This window comes from Corella eumyota, chromosome 1 (assembly GCF_963082875.1).
Source record: "Corella eumyota chromosome 1, kaCorEumy4.1, whole genome shotgun sequence".
NCBI classification, from domain to species: Eukaryota; Metazoa; Chordata; class Ascidiacea; order Phlebobranchia; family Corellidae; genus Corella; species Corella eumyota.
In genome coordinates, this window is record NC_137490.1 from 14,215,733 (window position 1) to 14,236,624 (window position 20,892).

General features: G+C 29.9%; 2 protein-coding genes across 2 annotated transcripts; one reads left to right on the forward strand and one right to left on the reverse strand.

Annotated features, from left to right (window-relative positions):
- The first annotated feature begins 156 nt into the window (after positions 1 to 156).
- On the forward strand, positions 157 to 5,485 carry LOC145744381 (sodium- and chloride-dependent transporter XTRP3-like). Its single transcript, XM_082562305.1, has 14 exons — positions 157 to 407; positions 541 to 698; positions 995 to 1,199; positions 1,301 to 1,418; positions 1,485 to 1,569; positions 1,706 to 1,947; positions 2,039 to 2,123; positions 2,211 to 2,421; positions 2,563 to 2,707; positions 2,870 to 3,110; positions 4,045 to 4,227; positions 4,319 to 4,450; positions 4,708 to 4,807; positions 4,862 to 5,485. The coding sequence occupies exons 1-14, from the start codon at positions 227 to 229 to the stop codon at positions 4,969 to 4,971; spliced, it is 2,196 nt and encodes a 731-aa protein (XP_082418431.1). The 5' UTR covers positions 157 to 226; the 3' UTR covers positions 4,972 to 5,485.
- LOC145744034 (Golgi-specific brefeldin A-resistance guanine nucleotide exchange factor 1-like) lies at positions 5,264 to 19,202 on the reverse strand. Its single transcript, XM_082562129.1, is given in 39 exon segments — positions 5,264 to 5,844; positions 6,219 to 6,538; positions 6,654 to 6,828; positions 6,913 to 7,026; positions 7,359 to 7,460; positions 7,615 to 7,735; positions 7,947 to 8,110; positions 8,308 to 8,386; positions 8,609 to 8,732; positions 8,898 to 9,099; positions 9,274 to 9,312; positions 10,044 to 10,058; positions 10,438 to 10,890; positions 10,983 to 11,190; positions 11,265 to 11,392; positions 11,474 to 11,545; positions 11,684 to 11,801; positions 11,955 to 12,196; positions 12,308 to 12,407; positions 12,565 to 12,714; positions 12,933 to 13,055; positions 13,336 to 13,544; positions 13,803 to 13,926; positions 14,026 to 14,228; positions 14,395 to 14,606; positions 14,748 to 14,889; positions 15,159 to 15,353; positions 15,482 to 15,580; positions 15,805 to 15,940; positions 16,119 to 16,243; positions 16,371 to 16,562; positions 16,769 to 16,922; positions 17,029 to 17,186; positions 17,477 to 17,592; positions 17,756 to 17,864; positions 18,032 to 18,150; positions 18,365 to 18,496; positions 18,703 to 18,791; positions 19,050 to 19,202. Coding segments are annotated over 39 exon segments (5,820 nt in total). The 5' UTR covers positions 19,136 to 19,202; the 3' UTR covers positions 5,264 to 5,673.
- Positions 19,203 to 20,892: the final 1,690 nt, after the last annotated feature.

Below are 20,892 nucleotides of genomic sequence, written 5' to 3' on the forward strand. Positions count from 1 at the left end.
GTAGTAACCTAGGCTATAATAAACCTTTTTTAACAGTTTTAAAAAAAAAACAATATTTAAAAACGGGTTTTGTTTCTGTACGTCAGCATAATTCAAGCTTAACGACATCAAAACAATTCTCGAAGCGCAGTCATTTACTTTTAAACAGCTAAAAAACGTAGACTTAATTTTTTATTTTTTAAACTCAAGCATAGGCTTATATTTAAAAATAACAATACAAAAAGACATGAAAAATAAAAATGATCCTGTACGGTTAGAAACTCTGCCACTAAGTGAAGAAACTTCACCACCAGATAAAAGACAATCCTGGGGTAATAAAACCGAATATATTTTGGCATCAATCGGCAATGCCGTAGGATTGGGAAATATATGGAGGTTTTCTTATATGTGTCAAAAGAATGGAGGGGGTAAATATATAAAAAAAATTTTAAATCTAAAAAATGTTTAAAGTTTAAAATTCAAGAATAATAGGTTAATACCTAATTTATAACAAAATTACTTTGCAATAATGGGCATAAAAGCAATTTGAAAATTTTTAAGGGGCGTTTCTTATTCCCTACGTTCTCATGTTGTTTTTTGTTGGCTACCCTCTTCTGTTTCTTGAACTTGTTATGGGGCAAAGATTACGAAAAGGTGCGGTCGGTGTTTGGTGCAAAGTTTCTCCCTACGCAACTGGAATAGGAATTTCATCGCTTGTTGTAAATAAACAAAGATATATACCTTTTAGAGTATTTAAATTGTAGTTGAATTAAAGAAAATGTTCAAAGATTTAATATACTTAAAAACATCTAGGTTGATTTAATAAAAAATATGGTTATACAAAAAAGATAATATAATAAATGAACATGACAAACAAACTATGTAACGGTCGATTACCTGTAGGCAATTTTTTAACATTCTTTTGTTGAAATGCGTACTTTTACTAGATTTGCATGGATTGATTCGTCAATTCAGCAAATAATGTAACTCTGACGTTTTCTCCTCAATTTTGCAGGTTGCTTGTTACATAGGAATGTATTACAATGTAATCGTGTCGTGGGCTTTACTGTATGCCGTTCAATCATTTCGTTCACCATTACCATGGACATCTTGTCCACCTGCCAACCAAACCGGGGCTTTAGAATGCATAAAATCCTCTTCAACAGTTTATTTTTGGTACAGAGAAACTTTAGATATATCAACATCAATACAAAATGGATGTAAGCAAATGATTCATTTTTAGGGATGATGTACAAAGCGTAAATGTTAGAATAGTTTAAAAATTCCTAATAAAATGTTAAATTACTTTTTATTTTAACAGATGAAATCAAATGGTGGTTAGCTATTTCTTTACTTGGAGCATGGGTCATAATCTTTTTTGGTTTAGTTAAAGGACCGAAATCAACTGGAAAATTTATGTATTTTAACGTTATATTTCCGTAAGTTAAAAAAATTTAATCATTTTTTAAACCGTATTAAATAATTTAATAAATTGATTATTTTAGCTATGTTGTACTAACTGCCTTTCTTGTGCGAGCACTTCTACTAAAAGGTTCTTTTAAGGGGGTAGCATATCTTTTTAAAATTGATGTAAGTCTTTTACTGTAAATATATATTTATTAATAAACGAATGTAAACCTAAAGTTAAGTTTATAGTTCTAGTATAGCTTATAGTAAATTAGCAATATACAACCAACAATTTTTAACAAATATACTTACACGGCAGATGAGCAAACTTTTAATTGCTACAACCTGGGGCGATGCAGCTACCCAGATTTTCTTTAGTCTTGGAATGGGGTACGGAGTTTATATAGCATATGCTAGCTACAGCAAGCCTCATGGAAACTGTATGATGGACTGTTACATTGTAGCGTCAGTAAACAGTCTAACATCTATATTTTCGGCAGTCATCGTTTTTGCTGTATTAGGTTTCAAGGCTGATGTAAATGTGAAAAACTGTCTTTTACGGTAAAACATTATTACTACAGTTTTATTTTTAATTTTAATAATTTTTAAGGTCTTGTTTAGCAAATTTTAAATTGTTGTTGTTTTCCAATAGGAACGAAGTTTTAATAAATTCAACGACGGAAGCAACAAAAAATATAACATTGGAACTATGCTCGATAGAAAAAGAACTTAACCAGGTAGTTAATTTATAAAATGTGTTGTGTTATGATTGGTATAATGTATAACTCCACAAGTATAAAGTATTTATTTATATACTTCTAAAGACTGTTGGCGGGTCAGGCTTAGCGTTTATTGCTTTTACGGAGGCTATTGCCAATTTCCCGTTTCCACAGCTGTGGTCAGTTATCTTTTTTGTCATGCTCGTTGGTATAGGAGGAGGAAGCTTATTAGGAACAATGACTGGAATAATTGCCAACATCACCGATCTTGGGGCAAAAATTTCAAACTTTAAATTAGCTGCTATTCTTTGCTCAGGTATAAACACGTGTTGTGATACTCAGTAGGAGAATAAATACTAGCAATTAACCCACCATCGTGCTTTTCACTCTAACTCCAACTAACGGTAATCGTAAATAATAAATCTAATATTGGTAAATTGACGTTTTGTAATAATAGGGATGTACATAGTTGGGTTGATGTTTACGATGGAGTCTGGAAGTTATTTTCTTGATTTATTTGATTCAAATGTTGCAAATATTACTCTTATTATCATAGTGATTTGCGAAAACTTGGCAGTTATTTTTGTCTACTCAATTGACAGGTAGTAAACCAAATGCGAACAGTACTAAACAACGAAGTTTTTATTTTCCAATTTTAAGATAGACTACCCTTGCAACAAATAATATAAATGTGTTTTGTTGTAAGTTACCTACTTAAAAAATAGATTGTTAATAATAATTATTAAAAATGTAAATTTGTGTAGATTTAAAAAAGACGTTTACTTCATAAGTGGCAAGGAAATGAGTTGGTATTGGAAGATTACACTGATATTCGTTTGTCCAGCAGTTCTTGGCATTGTTGTTGTTTTGTCGATATACACATACGCAAAAGAGCCTTTGTCATACATGACTTGGAATCCAATTACTGCAACAAAAGATTTAACTGTATATCCTGCTTGGGCTCAAGTCATGATAGTTCTTCTTATAATATCGGGCGTGGTTTATGTACCCCTAGTGGCATTACTACAGCGTTACAAAATATATGACTGGAATAAGTTGTTGTAAACAGTCGTATTGTGAACAGACGAACCGATATAAAAAATATAACTAAATTGTTAGTTTGCTTTATTAACAGTAGCAAAAAAGAGTGTTTTTTATTTATAACATTTTTGTAGGTAAAAATTAAATTTTTAGACTTATCTTTGTAATAAATGACAGCCTTAAAAAGAATGTAATTGTCATATCCCATCACTGTACACAATAGCTATTGAATTCACAATAATATGACCACGTGACAAAAGCCTTACACAAACACACTCAAATGAAAAGTTGCCTCGCCTGCTCTTGTGGCTTTGATTTGTAAAGTTTAAGCCGCTTTGTTCTTAAACTAAGTCGTAGAATTAGAAAGCTTAACCTTAAAACAGTTGAAATAGTGAAGACAACTTTTTTAAAGATATACCTTATCAGAAAAGTACAAATTTAAAATAACATTGGCATACCATTGTTCATAACAAGAATAAACTATTTCAAAATAAACGTGTGATTTCCATGTAGCTAGTGTAATAAAATGAAAATATATAAAAGGTAGATAACGTTTTCTAGTTACCAAAATAGAATCTCTCGATTTGATAGAATTATCAAGCGTTTATAAGAATATGTCAACTACAAACATGAGCTCGCTACGTTAAATACTATTGTAAATTGTTTAGAGTTAATTTTAACAGTACATCGCAATTAACAATGATATTTAAAGTCAACGTTTTTCAAGTGGAATTAAATAATGTGTAAATTGCAGAATGGATCTTCTAGCTAGATTTGGCGCCTGGCTATTTGTAAGTGTAAATTTTTAAGTTAAACACTTGTGCACGTAAAACAAGCTTAAAGCGAGTTTTCGATTATTTAATATTTCAAATTAGCAATAACCAACCAAGTTTTATAGGGCAAAAAGCGCGAAGCAAATATTCTATGTGTTGGTTTGGATAACAGCGGAAAGTCAACTATCATCAACAAGCTGAAGCCTGAAAACTCAAGACAAGTTGAGATCGTGCCAACTGTCGGTTTTTCTGTTGAAAAAGTGTTAACCGGAAAGCTTTCCCTTACTGTTTTTGACATGTCGGGTCAGGTAAAAACAATGAATAATTTGATTCATATAGCAAAAGTTCAGGCAGTGCCTGCGCTAACTTTAAAGGTAAAATAAATGTTTTGCCTTACAGGGACGATATAGAAACTTATGGGGACATTATTACGGGGATTGCGATGCAATTATCTTTGTTATTGATAGCACAGACAAAATTAGAATGGCTGTAGTCAAAGAAGAACTGAGTCTATTGTTAAGCCATAATCTTGTAAGTGTTGTTATTACAAGACCATGTCGCCGTAAAAGATAGGTTAAGCAACTTTTTAAAACGGAATTTAAGTGAAATTCTTTAAGTCGGCAAAGCGAATAGAAATGTTGGCTACATTCAATAGTACATACTTTTGTGGTTACCCAGTTTTGGTCCAAATCCAACGTAAATTTAAAGTTACTTAAATTTGTAAGTCAAGTTGAAATTGTTTTTTTTGTATAATTGATAAAAAAATAATTTTAATTCATTAGATAAAGAAAAAGGCTTATCTACCAATTTTATTTTATGCCAACAAATCCGACCTAAGGGAATCTGCCTCTGCTGTGAAATGCGCTCAACTGCTTGAACTTGATCGAGGTGAATGGACCAAGGGTGGAACCCCAATCTCGAAAAAATGGAGAAACCAACGAGTGCCCGGAAGACCCTGGAACGTATGCGAAAGCAACGCTTTAACGGGGGATGGCCTCGAAGAAGGAATTGCTTGGATAACAGATCAAATAATGACCCAAAAAAACTCGTGATGTTTTTTTGGGGCGAATAAAACGAAGATGTAAGCGAAATAATATGGATTCGCGCCGAACAACTAGACTTGGTTACAAATGAGCAAATATTATTGTTTGAAACTTAGATAACGTTTCCATGACACCGGTTTACCGTTCAAGTGTTAAACAACTTTATTGTATTTACCATTTACTCAATTAATCTTGTATCTGACTATATTACACATTAGATAGTTTATAGACATATGTTAGATGTTCTTGGCCTATTAACAACATATTAGGAATAAACAACGTAACCTCAGTTATATTATATTTAGTTAGACACTATTTATTTTAAATCCATTGCACATACTAATTCACCAAAACACCACAAACAAAAACAGTTGCAAAATCAAACCCCCCCGTCGAATAGAAATTTTAAATTAACATGGATAAAAAATAAATAAAAAGCAAATTTATATCTAGTTAATTTGCACAAACAAATTCTAACATATTATTCTAACAAAAGATTTTTACAATAAATACCTACAACAAAATGATAAAATGTTAGACAGAGCTTCTTGAATTTTTTTTAGCCTTAGTATTTAATAACAACTAAATAAAAACCACAACAACATATTAAATAGTAAAAGTTACAATTAAAAAACAACCTATGTAAAGCAAAGTTCATTACAGCACCGCAAAATAAAATCAAAATATAGGCATCAAGACTGGGTGTTATGATTAAGGGCTGGATATATCTGGCATATTTATTAAAGCAGATTTAACTTTTTCGTTGGGATCCACCTTTTGTGATTCCTGTGGGTTAACCGGATCTTGAGCCAGGGCTGAAGGTTGAGATAGTTGGGGTAAAAGTGGTGGTATGATAAAGTTAGGGGTGCTTGGGGTCATCAGCTTCAAAAATAACAATGTGGAATTTATAAATAACAAAAGAACTCATGCATTTAAATAATATGACATTTGAATTTTTGTAAATTTTTTGTTAAGAAATGGTTTGTATACGAAACCCTAAAACGAAGAAGTTTTACCACTATCTTAAAGAAGACAATGCCAAACTAAAGTCATGCTTAACAATTTTAGCAACATCTTAAGATCTATATTCTCATGCATAAAAGAGCTAAAATGATTACTAATAAGATATAATTAAACTGTTAGTATATAAGTTTAAACCCAAACTATAAAGCAAAACCCCACCGTTAAAATATTAGTTGCCACTACAAGTCATATATGGATGCATGTGCACTAGAACGTAACGATGATCCACTCACTATGTTTGCAGGTGTTTGATTGGCCTGGGGTGGGGTCTGTGGTCGAACTCCGGGTTTAGTACCCATGTTGAGACTTCCAAGTGTCCCCATTGGAATGGGATTAACCGGGGCTGAATAAGGTGCATGGAGGCTAGTGGGTGGGGTCAATTTGGGTAATGGAGTTGAAATTATCCCTGCTGGGTTAAAAATATTGGTTGGGGCAAGGTTTGATTTCGGGGCTGTGGGTTGGGGGAAAGGTTGATGAAGGGCCGAAATGGGTGGAACGCTTTCGCGTTGCAATTCAGGAGGTTGTGGAGCACTTAATTCAGGCTTTTTTGGTTCTAAACAAAAATTACAAAATTGTTATAAAATAAACCTTTGTGGCTTTGAATAAAAATGTTTTTTTTTTTAAAACTTTGACTAATATTTAGATTTGGCTCCTTAAGTAATACAAACCAGGGGTAGTTGGTTTAAAAACTTCATTTTTTAAAGTTGGTAAAAAGCAGTCGATTCTTTCCCATGTTACATCCCACAACGAGGTGAAACCACTTGCAGTGTCGTTGCAATGAAATATACCTGCTGTGTCCATGACAAGTAACATGTTTTTCAAAGATTCTGGAATAGCCTCAAACTAGAAAAACAAACAAAAAAAATAAAAAATGTAATTTTAAAAAACTAAGTAAATAAAAGTGAAATTCAAATTTAGAAAACTTACTAATAAATCTCTTTTGCCAATGTGCATGTACTTATCCATGAAATCCAGGATAGTTAACCATAAAGCAGTAAAAGTTGGGAGGTTTAACAGAGGGGTGAGGTGCTGTAGAAAAACCTAAATAAAAGTTAACTTTTAATAACTTATGATAACATGCAAAAATCAAGTTAAAAGACTGAGCAAATGACACATAACTTTCATACCCTTAAACTTTATTTGTAACTGTTTAATATGGTTGAGCACATACTATAATCCATCTGCTAATTTGTTTAAGGCACATTAATGAAACTGCTTAAAGCTTAGTTGAAAACTATTATTTTACAGATGGTCTTCTATGTTATTTAAAAAAAACATGCTGCTATTAAGTTATGTAGGCACACTAGAAAATACCTTAAAAAAATAAGATTAAAGAATTTTATAAAAAAAAATTTAATTTGAAAATAAGTTACTTTAGAAAGAAGAGTTGCTCCTCTCATTCTTGTTTCCTCCATTCCATCCGGATCAGCAGGACTTATATTCTCCAACAGTTTGGTTAGAAGTGGAAACAGAACCTTAAATACACAATTTTTTTAAAAATTTCTGAAATTTAGTTTTAAGTTTAAAACATTTTTCAGTGCTCCATTAAATATAGTAAATTTAATTTTTAGCTGTTTTCCATTATTAAAACAAGATTTTAAAGGATCAAAAAAATATATTCAAAGTTACTTTATTGAAGCAAGACTCCCATTCCTTTCCAGTTAAAGTTTGAAGATCGTGAACCAATAATGCTCGTTGAAGATAAGTTAGAGCTGAGGTTCGAACCTGTCGACGAGCATCACAACACAACCTGCAAACACAAAATAGTTGTTTTTTGAATCAAATAAACCCGAAAAGATATTGCTAAGTAATTTTTTTTAACTGCTATTAAAATATAGGTGTTTAATCATGTAGTTTTAAGAATGGAATAGGTCAATTTGAATCATAAAATTTAAAATAATATACTAAGCACCATTAACACAATGGTAAAAACAAATTGATTAAATTTTTAATGTTCTAACCTTGCAATGCCTTGTAGCAATGGACACCAGCACTTGTCCCATAAATTTGAAGCCTCTGCAGTAATGATTATTTGTTGGTTGTCACTTCGTTTCATCTCTTCTTCTGCCCATGAACTATAAATTGATGCTGCTCTGGTGTGTAGAGTGTGCATCAAATCCAAAAGCTAAATAAATTATAAAAAAGTCTAAACATCAAACTTTTTCTAAACTAATTCGTAAAAAAAATGTAAATTAGTTTTTTTTTACTAGACTATTTTTCTACACTCAAAGCTAGCAAGTAACAATTAAAATAGCATCTTGTTTAGGTTTTTTTTTTTAAAGAAGGATGTGTTAGTAAGTTGTATAAATGTAACATGCTTACCTGTAATGACAAGGTATGATAACCTCCTGGTACATTCTCAACAGCTGTGTCATCATCTGAATGCATTCCCATAACATGTCTGTTAATATAATTTAAATTTTTATATTGCACTTGCAATATTGACCAAAAATAATAAAGGCAATATCACACCAGTAACAAGTAATACAAATTTGAGATAATTTTAAACTGTTTGAAAATACAGCTTTAGTATTTTGCAATTAGAATTTAAAAGTCCCTAACTTAATTACAGCGCAACTAAGCTTAGTAAACAATAAACCGATATCACATATTGTTTTTTTACCTTCCACCATTAGCACCTTGCTGTTGACCCTTCCTTTTATTATCTCGATCTTTCCTCCTTTTTAATTTCTTTTTGTCTTGTTTTTGTTGATGAACATCTGTAGCAGCATGGTGGGCTCGATTCACTAAACAAAAAGTAAAAAAACATCAAATCACTAAATAGCTTGTTTTTTTAATGTACTTTTAAATTAGGATTAAAATATAAATGAAGCAAGTGTATACAAGTGTATGTTGTTTATAATTTTTATATATACAGCTTTTATACATGGCACATAAAGATTGGCTAATACCTCCATTAATGCTTGCCTCCACAAATGTTCTAATACACCTTACACACAACTCAAAATTATCCGGTGTCACGTGAGCAGCATCACGAACTAGAAAAGCGAGCGTCTCACAACATTTCACCATCGATCTCATGTCGTGTTGTCTTAGTTCTTCACCCAGTTGAAGAGTAAACTGATTGCAGGGGGTTGGAGGAGGGGGAATAACCTTTTGGTACAGTTTGTTAATAAAAAAAATTTGCCTTTTTAAAATATTTTAGATTAATATGGAAGTTCTAACCAATATAAAAAACTAATTGTTGCAATGTTTGTTAATATTTATTTAATAAAATTATGGAAAAGGATCAAATTAAATTATTTTTTTTAAATTTTGCCAACCAACCTGAATTGTAGATGATTTTTCTTCCGATTTTTGAGGCTTCTAAATAAAATGTTTTCAAAATTATTTATTATTAAAAAAATTAATAGCATACATATTCTATATCTAAATTAATACTTTGCACAATTTTTACCCATGCTGCATTTAAATTTATAATCACCTATAACAAATTAAACAACAATTATTACGTAAAAAACTTAACACCTTATTCAGCAAAAAAATAACCCAATATAAAGTTCACCTAGACTATAAATAATAAATTCCTAAAACAATTTTTTTTTTGTAATCCCAATACAAAACTATATTAGCATGCAAATTTAGCTTTTTTTTAAAACCACATTTTTACAACTAGTTAATTAAATATAAACATAACACACTAACAAGAAAAAATATTTACAAATTATTTTTGATTTAAAATAAAAAAATTTACCCATACTAATTTTTAAAGTTAAAACTGACAAACCAAATTTCTGTTAAATATTAAAAGCACTACAAAATTTTTTGAAAAGAAGCTTTGAAAAGTTATGATGAATTTGAATCAGTAATATTAACAAAAAAGAAATGAAATGTTCAGGTAAAAACTGGCCAATTTATATCAAAAGCCCAAAAAATATATCAAAAGCCTCAAAAAAAAAGAAAATCAAGTAGCATTTAAAAGTTAATGAAAATTTTTGGAGAAAAATTAAGATACACGAACAGAGGAGCATACAACCTAACAAGTTAAATAATTTATTATTAATTACATTATGAACCCATGCATACTACCCACTTACCAACACCAAGCAATCCTGTTACACAAATTTAACAGTAAAAAATCTTTTTAAATATCACCAAAATGTATTTTTTTTTATAAAAAAACTTTTATAAAAAAAACGTAATGCCTTAACAGGTTTTTGCTTTTAATAAACTTTATATATAACCAAAAATTTTTTTAAAATGGACTAGTTTAATATAACAATAGGTTTGTTGTTATAGTGCACTTCTAATATATCATGACATAGCATCAATAAATAAAGCATTAATGTAATTGCTATGTGAATTCCAAAACCTTGTAAAGGTTGGTACAGATAACTTAAACATTTGTTATTGCATTAAATTGCCCCTAAGCTAGATCTACCAACTTATCTTAAAAACATCAGCCAAAAATAAATTGCAGATAAATCTTACCGGTGCTTGAAAATCGCCTTCTGAATTACTTCTAGTTTGTTGTTTTTCATAAAGTTCACCATCAGATATATAACCACGATCGCTTGTTATTGTTAAAGCAGAACCCCGATTCTCATTCAAAGCCGTCTCGCTGTCAGAAACTGTTCCTACACAAACAAAAATAAAATTTCATTAAATTTTTTTCTTTTCTTTTTGCTAAAATTTAGTTACTTAAAAAAAATTTTAAATAAACTTGATAATCTTACTTCTATCAGATAACTCCTCTTCAGTAGCTTCCTGCTGATCCTCCTGGACTTCCTGGCTGGATGGAAGTTGCAAGATGGTGGGAGGACCTGCTCCTGCCCCAACACATTTCATCACAGTAAAGATAGTGATCCAATCATCCCGAGAATGGATGTTGGCAGCATTTGTCTTCAGAAGTTCATGAAGACCGTAAGAAATCTGTCTGTTGACCTAATCAAAATAATTTTTTTTAAATATATTGTTAGTTAATTTTAATATTTCACAAATTCTAGTTTAAATTTGTCACTTAAAAAAAGAATTACTCTGTGTATAATAGCTGGTTTTATCATAAGCAATATTTGCAAAGATGCAAGGATCTCTTCTGCAACATCCTCACGATGAAGAAGTCTGATTGCCATTCTAAGCAATCCTACTACTGCTCGTTCCAGAAGAAGACTATACTCGGTTGCCATGACAATAGTAGTGTAGAGATGGTCGCGCACCATTTGCCACAATGACAGAATGCGATCTCTACAAAAAATATCCAAATAAAAAAAAAGATTTAAATCGATTAAAAAAAATGTTTTACCAATTAACAATCAAACCTGTTTTGTAGTACTGTTCTTAACAAAAGTTCAAGAAAGAAAATGGCAGAATCCTCAGAATAAGAAGTCCCCATACTTTCATGAACATGAGGTCCTCTTGAAGATTGCATCAAAGCTTTAATCAACTCCTAAAATTAATGTTTTAGTGGTAAGTTTTTGTAATTCATTAGAATAACAACAAAAGTAAAAGAGGAAAATTTAAAACAAACCTGCAAAGAATCCAGTCTTAAAAATTTACTTTCAGTAACCAAAGTTTCCAGCTGTAATTCCTTAACACATTCCTAAATATAAAACTTTTGTTACACACACTTAAGAATCTTAACAAATAAAAATCAAAACAAAAAATTTTTTGTATCCAAAATTTTAAGATAAAAAGATTGTTTAATATAGTCTTTGTAAAAATTTTAATAAAAGTTAACCTGTGCAAATTTCATGGCTTCCTGGTCCTCAGGTGTGGTTTGTTTGTTGTTGGAGTTATCAGTTGGACCTCCCAGAGTCATGAACTGATAAAATGTGTTGAAAATGGAGGAATCCGATCTAAAATAAAATAGATTAATATTAGGGATAAATAACAGAATCTACTGTTATATAATATAAATACCAAACTAAAAATTTTAAAATAAATCAAAATTTAAATAAAAATAATTCCATTTAAACATCAAGTTATAAAATTTTTTTTGAACTATGAACCTCTGCATCGGAAGCTCCTCCTGGATTAAACAAATTGATCCAGTTGGATCCACAAAGTCCTCCACTTCCACCATCGCTGGAGGAAGGAGTTTGGCTCTGTAAAGAGGGAGAATGATGTCGAGAATGTTCCTCCAGCCTTCTCGGAGAATGTCGCCATGGCGATGGGTCAAGTGGAAGACAGTACGAGCAGCAAGTTGTGCTTTTCCGTTTGATCCAAAAATAATTGCAGTTGCCTCTGGTGTCTGTGATAAAAAATTATTAAAAAATTCTATAACAAAAGTTTACTTTGTAATATCTATGGACCAGACTCTCCAAAAAAGGATTGTTATAACTGTAACTAGATTTTGACTTACCTCTCCACCATTAGCAAGTGTGGTAAACTTACAAAGTGAAACAATAAGGTTGTCGAAAACATCACACATGGCAAAGTGGGCACTTATCAAAGCACATTTTCTAATATCAAAATCAACAAAATCATGTTAAAGAAAATTAACCTAATTTAAATAAAACAACATTTGAAACCTAAAAAAATCATAGAACAATACTTGCTACACAAAATTGTTTATTGTTCATATAAATAAATCCAATAACACTTCAAGCTGCTTTTTACCTGAACCCAGTGATAGATTTCTGAATAATATGTTCATCCAGAGATTTGTCAAACACATAGGACAGAGCAGCTACTGTCGGTCCCCAATTCATCGCAAATAAATCTCGATCATAAATATGTAGAGAAGTTTCATTACATTCTTTGTCATTGCTGTATAGCATATAAATTAAATGTTAAACAATTATAAAACACTCACAAACTCATAACATATTAAAAATTTTTATTTGTTAATGAACCTACATGAATAATCACACAGTTTTACACATAATATAATTTAAAAACGTTAAAAACAATTTCAAGTTTTTTTTTCCTTTTAAAATAGCTCAAACAAAAAATAATTTAAAAAAAGAAGAAAAAAAATTGACAACCTTGCACAAGGTGCAGTGAGCCATATCCCTTCATCAGAGTTTCCCCTTTTAAGTGAAACATTCCATAACCATCTATCTCTTACTGGCCCGGTTTGCTCATCTGGCAACACTATTTCATCATTTCTATAAATAAAATCATTTACTTGTGCATGTCAGTATGTAGGAAAGCAAAACATTAAACAAAATGCTTCAAAATTGTATTTTTTAAATAAAAAGTGCAATAATTAACAACCAAAAACTAATCAGAAAGAAAAACAATAAATTACTATTACAATGCAGTAACAACTGCATCTATACACTGTAATAAGATTAATACTAGTTTTCCTAAAGTTAATATCTCTTTGACACTTTAAAAATAAAAAAAATTAAAAATCTAAAAAGGAAATAAACGATTATCAATTACCTTATAGTGTTATAAACTTCATCCAACATGGCTTGATCGAAATCTGAACTTCCATTGCAACCCTTTAAATTTCGCTTAAAGTCATGCGCTTTCATTGGTTCATTTTGTTTCCTCACATTTCTATTATGTTGGTCAGTGTTTAACATAATAATAGCGTAAGATAAGGTAAATGCTGCATCCAAGTTCATAAAAGGTTGGTGATTACATTCCTACATAAAAATAAAAACGTAACTAACATATAAACAAAAAATTATATTTTGTTTAGTTAAAATAATAGAACATAAAACACTATGTGGACATACCTTTTATATATTGATATAACGCACTTAAAAATCTTGGTTAGACGAATAAAAAAATATATTAGTAAGGTTTTAACGAGTAATAATACACTAGAAGACTACACCCTATTTTGTACAATATCTAATTCACACATAGTATAACAAAGACTAAATATTTGGTTTACTTACCGACCAATACGCAGAAAAAGCTTCGATTAATCGTTGAATAACAGGAGCTTCTCCTGGTAACCTGAATGTCTCCAAATAAGATCTTAAACTCTCATCCACTCTCAATCCCTCAAATTTATATGTTCTGTTAAAATGTAAACATTAATTTAAACTTATGTACAGATCAATGTAGAATATTATAAAAAAAGGAAATAAAAAAAATATTTTTGGGCTATTTACTTACCTTACAAAGCTGTCTAAAATTTCAGGATTTCTTCTATCACTGATATACTCTCCAATCATCTTTTTATCGAGCCATGGGTTGGCCCGGAGCCAAAACGCAACCTCCCTCGAATCCAGAGGAGTAGCAAGAACGTTTTGCTCCTGGAGAAAAAGAATTCCCTTCTTTGGCTTCTGATTAAAGTACTCTGTACCAGTTTGCAAAATCTAGAATAAAATATATTTTAAAATTACTTATAATAAATACGAACAAAAAGTGTAATTTTATAATTATTATTTAAAAACTTCTTTAAAAATAATTCATAAGGTTAATTTTATATGCCTAAAATCGGTAAACTGAAGCTGTGCCTTAACATTTAAAAACTTAATTTACCTTTTTCTTTTGCTTGATAAGTTGCAATTCTTCAATGGAGGGCAAAGCCTTGGAAAATCTTTCAGGTATTTTTATCTCAGCTTCTACAATAATTTGTGGGATCTCGGCTGTGAGCTTGGCCGCCACCTGCTGGCCACTTACAGGCTCTGAAGGTGACCACTGTGGAGCATTAGAGACAATTGGAGTAGCAAGAGGCGAAGCATGAGGGGTAGCTAAGTAAATTTTCAAAATTATTTTTATCTTTAATCACATTTTTATCTAGAGTATGCTGCATTTAAAAAATCATTTTTTTATTGAACATAACAAAACTATACTTCACATTAGATATGAGTTTATTCTTTATTGTTATTTACCAGGTCCAGGAATGGTAGGAGAGCTGTCTGGGGTCTTAATTTCAAGTTGACTGCATCGATTTTCGATACTCCTAACAACTGTGAGTAAAGCATCAAGAGATAGGAGGTGAGTGGTGTATAACCCAGACACTGGAAAAGCATTCTAAAAAGGAACCAAACATTATAGGTATGTTAATTGGACGACAATTAGATAAGATTTCATGGAAATGTTTTCATGCTTGTTGTTTAAATTAAAATATAATTTTGATTAAAGATTTGAAAATCGTCGCAAGATTATATTTAAAGTCTATTAGAATGTCAAAATAAACGAAAAAAAGTGATTTTTTTATTTTTTTCCAAAGTTTTTTTTTTATATATACAAAGTAAAAATCACTGAACTATAAATAATTAAACATTAAATTAAACACTAACCTTTGAAAGCAATTTGCTCAAATCTTCAAACATGTTGCTGCAGTAATAATCACAATCATAGTTGAGATAAAGTTCTGTGACCAAACCAGGAATATGCCATAACTGCACTAAGGCTTCCAAACACAACTCTTTAATCTCATAAGTCATCTTAGGATTATCGCTTGTAATAAGATCCATTATTTTTTTTAAAAACGACTAAAAGAAAAAAAAATTTCATAAAAAAATACATAACTAGTTTTTTGAAGTTCAATATAAAATAATTGATTTTTAAAAATGAGCTTGGATTTGATTTTAAGTTTGATTTTTTAGTTTTAAAAATTTACCTCCAACTGAAATTTCAGTTGTGATCTTAATGACTCAAACAACAAAAGTGAAACTCTGAGAGAAGCAGCAACAAGGCCTAAACGATCCACACTAAGAAGCTACAAAAATAAAAAAACAAAATAAAATTTACAAAACTACAAACCAAAGGCACAACCATTTACTTATAACTATTTTTTTAGAAATCGCTTTTTAATTTGTAGTTTAAATTTGTGAAACCTTTTAAAAAAACAACAAAGATGTTAAATGTAATAAATATTTTAAGCAATAGTATATTTTAATTTATTGACAAGTACAAAATGATACAGCTAGAAACAAATTTTACCTGAAATAAATAGCAGCACATATCACCCTTCACCAGAGCCAACAATGATGGAAATTTTCCAATTTCATCTCGTGAAACTTCAAGTGATACCATAAGAAGTGACATTCCCATGTGCATCATAATATCAGTGTTGTGTCTAAATTTTATTCATTAAAAAATAATAAGTAAGTGCATTTTTATTGTAGTTTTTTAAATTTATATTATCAAACAATTTTATAAGTTATTAGTTATTGTAAAAATTTTAAATTGACCAGTAAATTTGAATTAAAGACTTTGTATTTTACAGTGCAATAACAAACAAAATAAATGCGAACCTATCATGAGGATCGGTTAGCGATATTAGAAATCTGAAAAGTTCTCGCACGCATGGAAGACTGTAAGGAAGAAGAGGACCAGAAATCCCATCTCCAACTCTCGGTGGAGAAGCAGTAAATCGGACCTAAAATACAGAGTCTAAATATTAAAAAAAAATTATAACTTTTGGTTTTAACATTTTCATTAAAACTATTTAATTTGCATAAAAACAATTTGCAAATCAACCAATATTTAAATATTAAAGTTCTTACCCCTCTTGGATTTGATTGGTTAGTAAAGTCAACATCTTGTGTCGATCCATTCTCGGAGACTTGTGATTGGTCACCTTCCTCCGAACCTTCAATATTTGAGTCCTGGGATTGAAGAAGAGAGTTGGATGGGGCTAAAGAAGTTTCTTCCTTTTCTGGGACTTCTTTATCTCCCTCTGTGTCCGCCATTGATCCCTGAGTTATTTTAATTTTAACAAACATGTAAATAAAAGTTTTTTTTAATTTATTGTAAAAATAGTATTTGAAATAAATGTACTACAAAAAAATAAAAATCAAAGTTAAAAAATTAACATTTATGCATTTTAAAAAATTTAGACAATTTTTATGAACTTCACATGCTTTGCAAACTAAAATTTTGGGTTAAATTAATTCCTATATACCTCTTCATCAATTTCATTTAAACTCAAGTCTACTTTATCAGCCTCTACAGTTTTAACTTCTTCCACGATATCTTCAGGAGAATCCGAAGGTTGTGAAGGTGGATTATTAGTTGTTGATTCCACATTTGATACCTCCCCGTTAAGTGTCGCAGTGCTTTAAAAATATTTATAACAAAAATGTGTTAGTAATAGGGCTATAAGATTTATTTTTAGGTTAAAACAAAAAAATGTTTTCCAAATCTTAAAAACAATTTGCTTACCTATTAGAAGGAGAAATAGCAGGACTAGAACTATTTAAATTTGTTGGTGGTGGCTCAACAGATTTTTTTGAAGTTTCATTCTTTTTAGGCTTGGTTGTTCGCCTTTTGTGCTTGCTTCGACTTCCCGAATCACCCATTCCTCCTGCTCTCATTTTTAACTAAAAAATTTGAATAGCCTACTAAGTTAACTAACTTAAAATAAAAATCACATATATAAACTGCTAAGTATTTTAAAACAAAGGGAAAATGCCTAAATATCAGACAAAAAATTTTATAACAATTTATAATTGATTTTTTAAACCTAAAATATAAAAATTCACATAAATATTAGACATTAGCGCATTAGACATTTCACATAAATATTAGACACATTTCACATAAATATTAGACATTATCACATAAATATTAGACATTAGCGCCTAAAAAAAGTTATTTCCCAAAAACTTACTTTTCGCATTGTAGTTGCAGTTGGATTTTTAATGTCTTCTGTAAACTCAGGAATTCTTGTGAATAAAACTTGAACCATGTCGACAAGAGTGTGCTCAGCTGCTTTACGTAAGAGTTCTTAAAAATGAATAAGTAAAATAATAGACAAGTAGACTATTAAACATAAGGTATGTCTTGATTGAGTCATTATACTATTTTAAGCCTTCATCTTTTCTTGTTGTAATAGGTATAAATGTTAGTAAAAATAAAAAATAATATACTAAAAATAGTTTATTTTTACCACTCAGTCTCATTTCGAAACAGATACGAAAGCAAGATTGCATGATTTCACAAACAGCTTCATTTGTTAAAAACGTTCCAATACTTGTCAGTAACAATGCTCGCAACACCTAAACAACAATTTATTTAAGCTTACTACACCTTAAAATTAAATAAAAAAATAAGTTTAAACTTATATATACTTTTTGTTTAATAAAAGAATATTAATAAAAACCATAAGTCTTTTCATTAAGAAATATTGGCTCGATACAAAATGCCATTATTAAACCTATATGACCTGCAAAATTTTCATTAAAACAACTTCATCATTTGCCGGATCTGTTCCAACAAATCGAGCGTGGGTGACCGCATCTGCCATTCCAGATACAGCAAGGGCAACATTTGTAGATTTCTCATCTAGTTTTACCACAAAAACGTAAAAAGACAAAAATTTTAATATTATTACAAATTTATAATTTCTAGACATTAAAATACTTTAATAACTGTGTTACATCTCATAAGAAAAAACATTGTGTAATATTTATGTTATAAATATATTGCATTAAAAAGACGAAAATATTATGTAATAAAAAATATCACAAACATATAAAAAATATAACAGCACTTTTACCAATAAGGTTGTAAGATAAAAATTTGTTAATTGATGATAATGAAAGTCCAGTTATTGGACCAGTTGTGTCTTCTGACCTAATAACCTCAAGAAAAGGAGCAAGAAAAATTGTAGCCTCTAGCTCTGACAGATCTAAAATATATAAAAAAAGAAAAAAATTGTACAACATAAACTTTAAGTATCAAGAAAAATCATATTTAAAATTGGATATATATGATTTGCTTTTATTAAAAATACATTTACAATTTTTGCTACAAAATGCATAGGATGTAATTAACATATAAACAGTAGATAAATACTTAATAATCATGAATTTTTAATAAATGAATATAGGCTACCGTCGCAGCGATTTAACACTGTTTTCAAGTTATTGAAGCTCGTTATCAATGAGTCTTCGTGATCATTTTGGTAACTGTGTGTTGTCCACCTTACAGCAAAATAATAATGTTTATTTTTATTCAATTTAGTTATGTAACAGACAGGCAGTTTAATTCAGCTAAAACCCTGTGAAAACTTAGTAAGAGTCATTTTAAGAATAAGACTGATTTTATGAACACATGAACTGTAAGAGTAATTTTTGAGGTTAAACTAACTTAATCTAATAGTTGAGTACTAGTTTTTTGGTGCCCACCACCAACTAAACTAATAAACATTTTATTTTTCCAACTGTTACATTTATAATTACCTTATATTTCTACGTAGTGCAGTGACAACAATGTTAACCTCCCCCAACACAATATACTTTCCACGAACTTGTGGTTTAAAGGGCATTTTTCACCCAGCGTAGTAGATATTAAAAATTAACCAGTACCTATTTGATTTAATTAAACAAAACTAGTTTTTCTAAATAAAAGTTAGTAAAAAAGCAAAACATTTCCAGAGTATACAGACGGTTAACCTATTGGCATTGCTGCTTACAACAAATTTGGTACATGTCATCAATAGAGGAGTAGTTATAACTAAACTTTAACAAAGGAGAAACTGTAACTAAAAATATTTATTAAAAATTGTAAATAAAGGTTTTTGCTTTTTATCTAAAATGTAATATGACTATTTTAATCAGTAAAAGAATTATAATTTTCGTATAATTCTTTTACTCCATGGTCTGGCCTAAAAATAACGTTGCTGCACAACGAACCTAGGCCACAAGCCATTTGCTTTAGAAATCTCAACGCTTAAATGAGAATTTTGATTTTTAAACTTTGGCAAACTAAACATAACTTGTTTTTAACCTAACGTAAAAAAGTGCAAGGTTCATCTTGGTGAAAACATTAGTGTTATGAAATTATTGGTTGTGGTTTGCAATATGATTTGAGTTTGAACTATGTTATGACAAAAAAACATTTTGTAATGGTCAAATAGGTATAAAATATAGTTTAAAGTAGGTCACACTATTCCTTAAGACATCAACAAATTGATGTAAAAGCATCAGTTACTACTCCACTAAAAAATAACGCAAATTTACTAGTTTTGGTCAGTGCTATTTTTTGTAAAAAAAAGTCTGTTTACCCATGCAGTTTGCTAAAAGTAAAATCGGATTATTAGTTTGATATTACATAAATAGCGCATTTTCTATTTTAATTGTATAATTTGTGGTTTTATTTTTGTTTTTACTCTTCTGTATTTTGCATTCGATTGAAAAAATCACTAGATTAACTTTCATAAATTGCTTTTTTACGCAGGATATGAATACAAGTTAACAAATAGTAATTGCCAGACTAACTAAGAACTTTTAAGTTAGATGACCTTTAAAATGTGTGATTTTAGCCTTAGCCTACAGTTCTACGTAGGTGAGGGCTGTTTTAAATTAGTATTCACATCAAATTTTTACAATACAATTGCTTTTATCTACATAATGCTTATTGTAACTATTTAATTTATCGATTTTATGACAGTTATTTTTACATATACTTTGTATTTTTTTGTCAGTTTTTAGTTGATAAATTAAGTATTGAACTTTAATTTATATCTTAAAACTAATGTCGTACATTTGTAGCTTACATGCTCATTTTTATACATTTGCGGAAATGTAAGAATAAAATAGAATTTTCTAAAACTTAATAATTTAAGGTCAAAATGAAACAACACAATTTTTTCGTAATCTCAAATTTATTTTTTTTACGTATTTAAACAATAGTTTATTCTGTTATCCTAAAAGTTTTGTTACGAAATCTGATTTTTTAATGCAAAAAATTAAAAAAAAAGTTAAATCTTGAATAAGTTTCTGATCAAGTTGGCCAAGTTTTCTCTAAAAAAAGTTTAAACAACATTAGTAAATAAATCACAAAAGTATAAATGATGGTAAGGCAGTATGAAAAATTAATTTTCATTACCTTAAATTACTTCTGGCAAATAAATCTTCTCTTGACAAGACATCCTAAGTCGTTCCAAGTATTTGATTTGTACATTTCAACGCAATTCTCTTGGCCTCCGGAGTTGTTTGGTTCATATCTGTCCCATCTCCATTGATTGTAGGTCAATGTCGTTCCATCACCCCAAATCCAATTATTGCTGCTTTCAGTACTTCT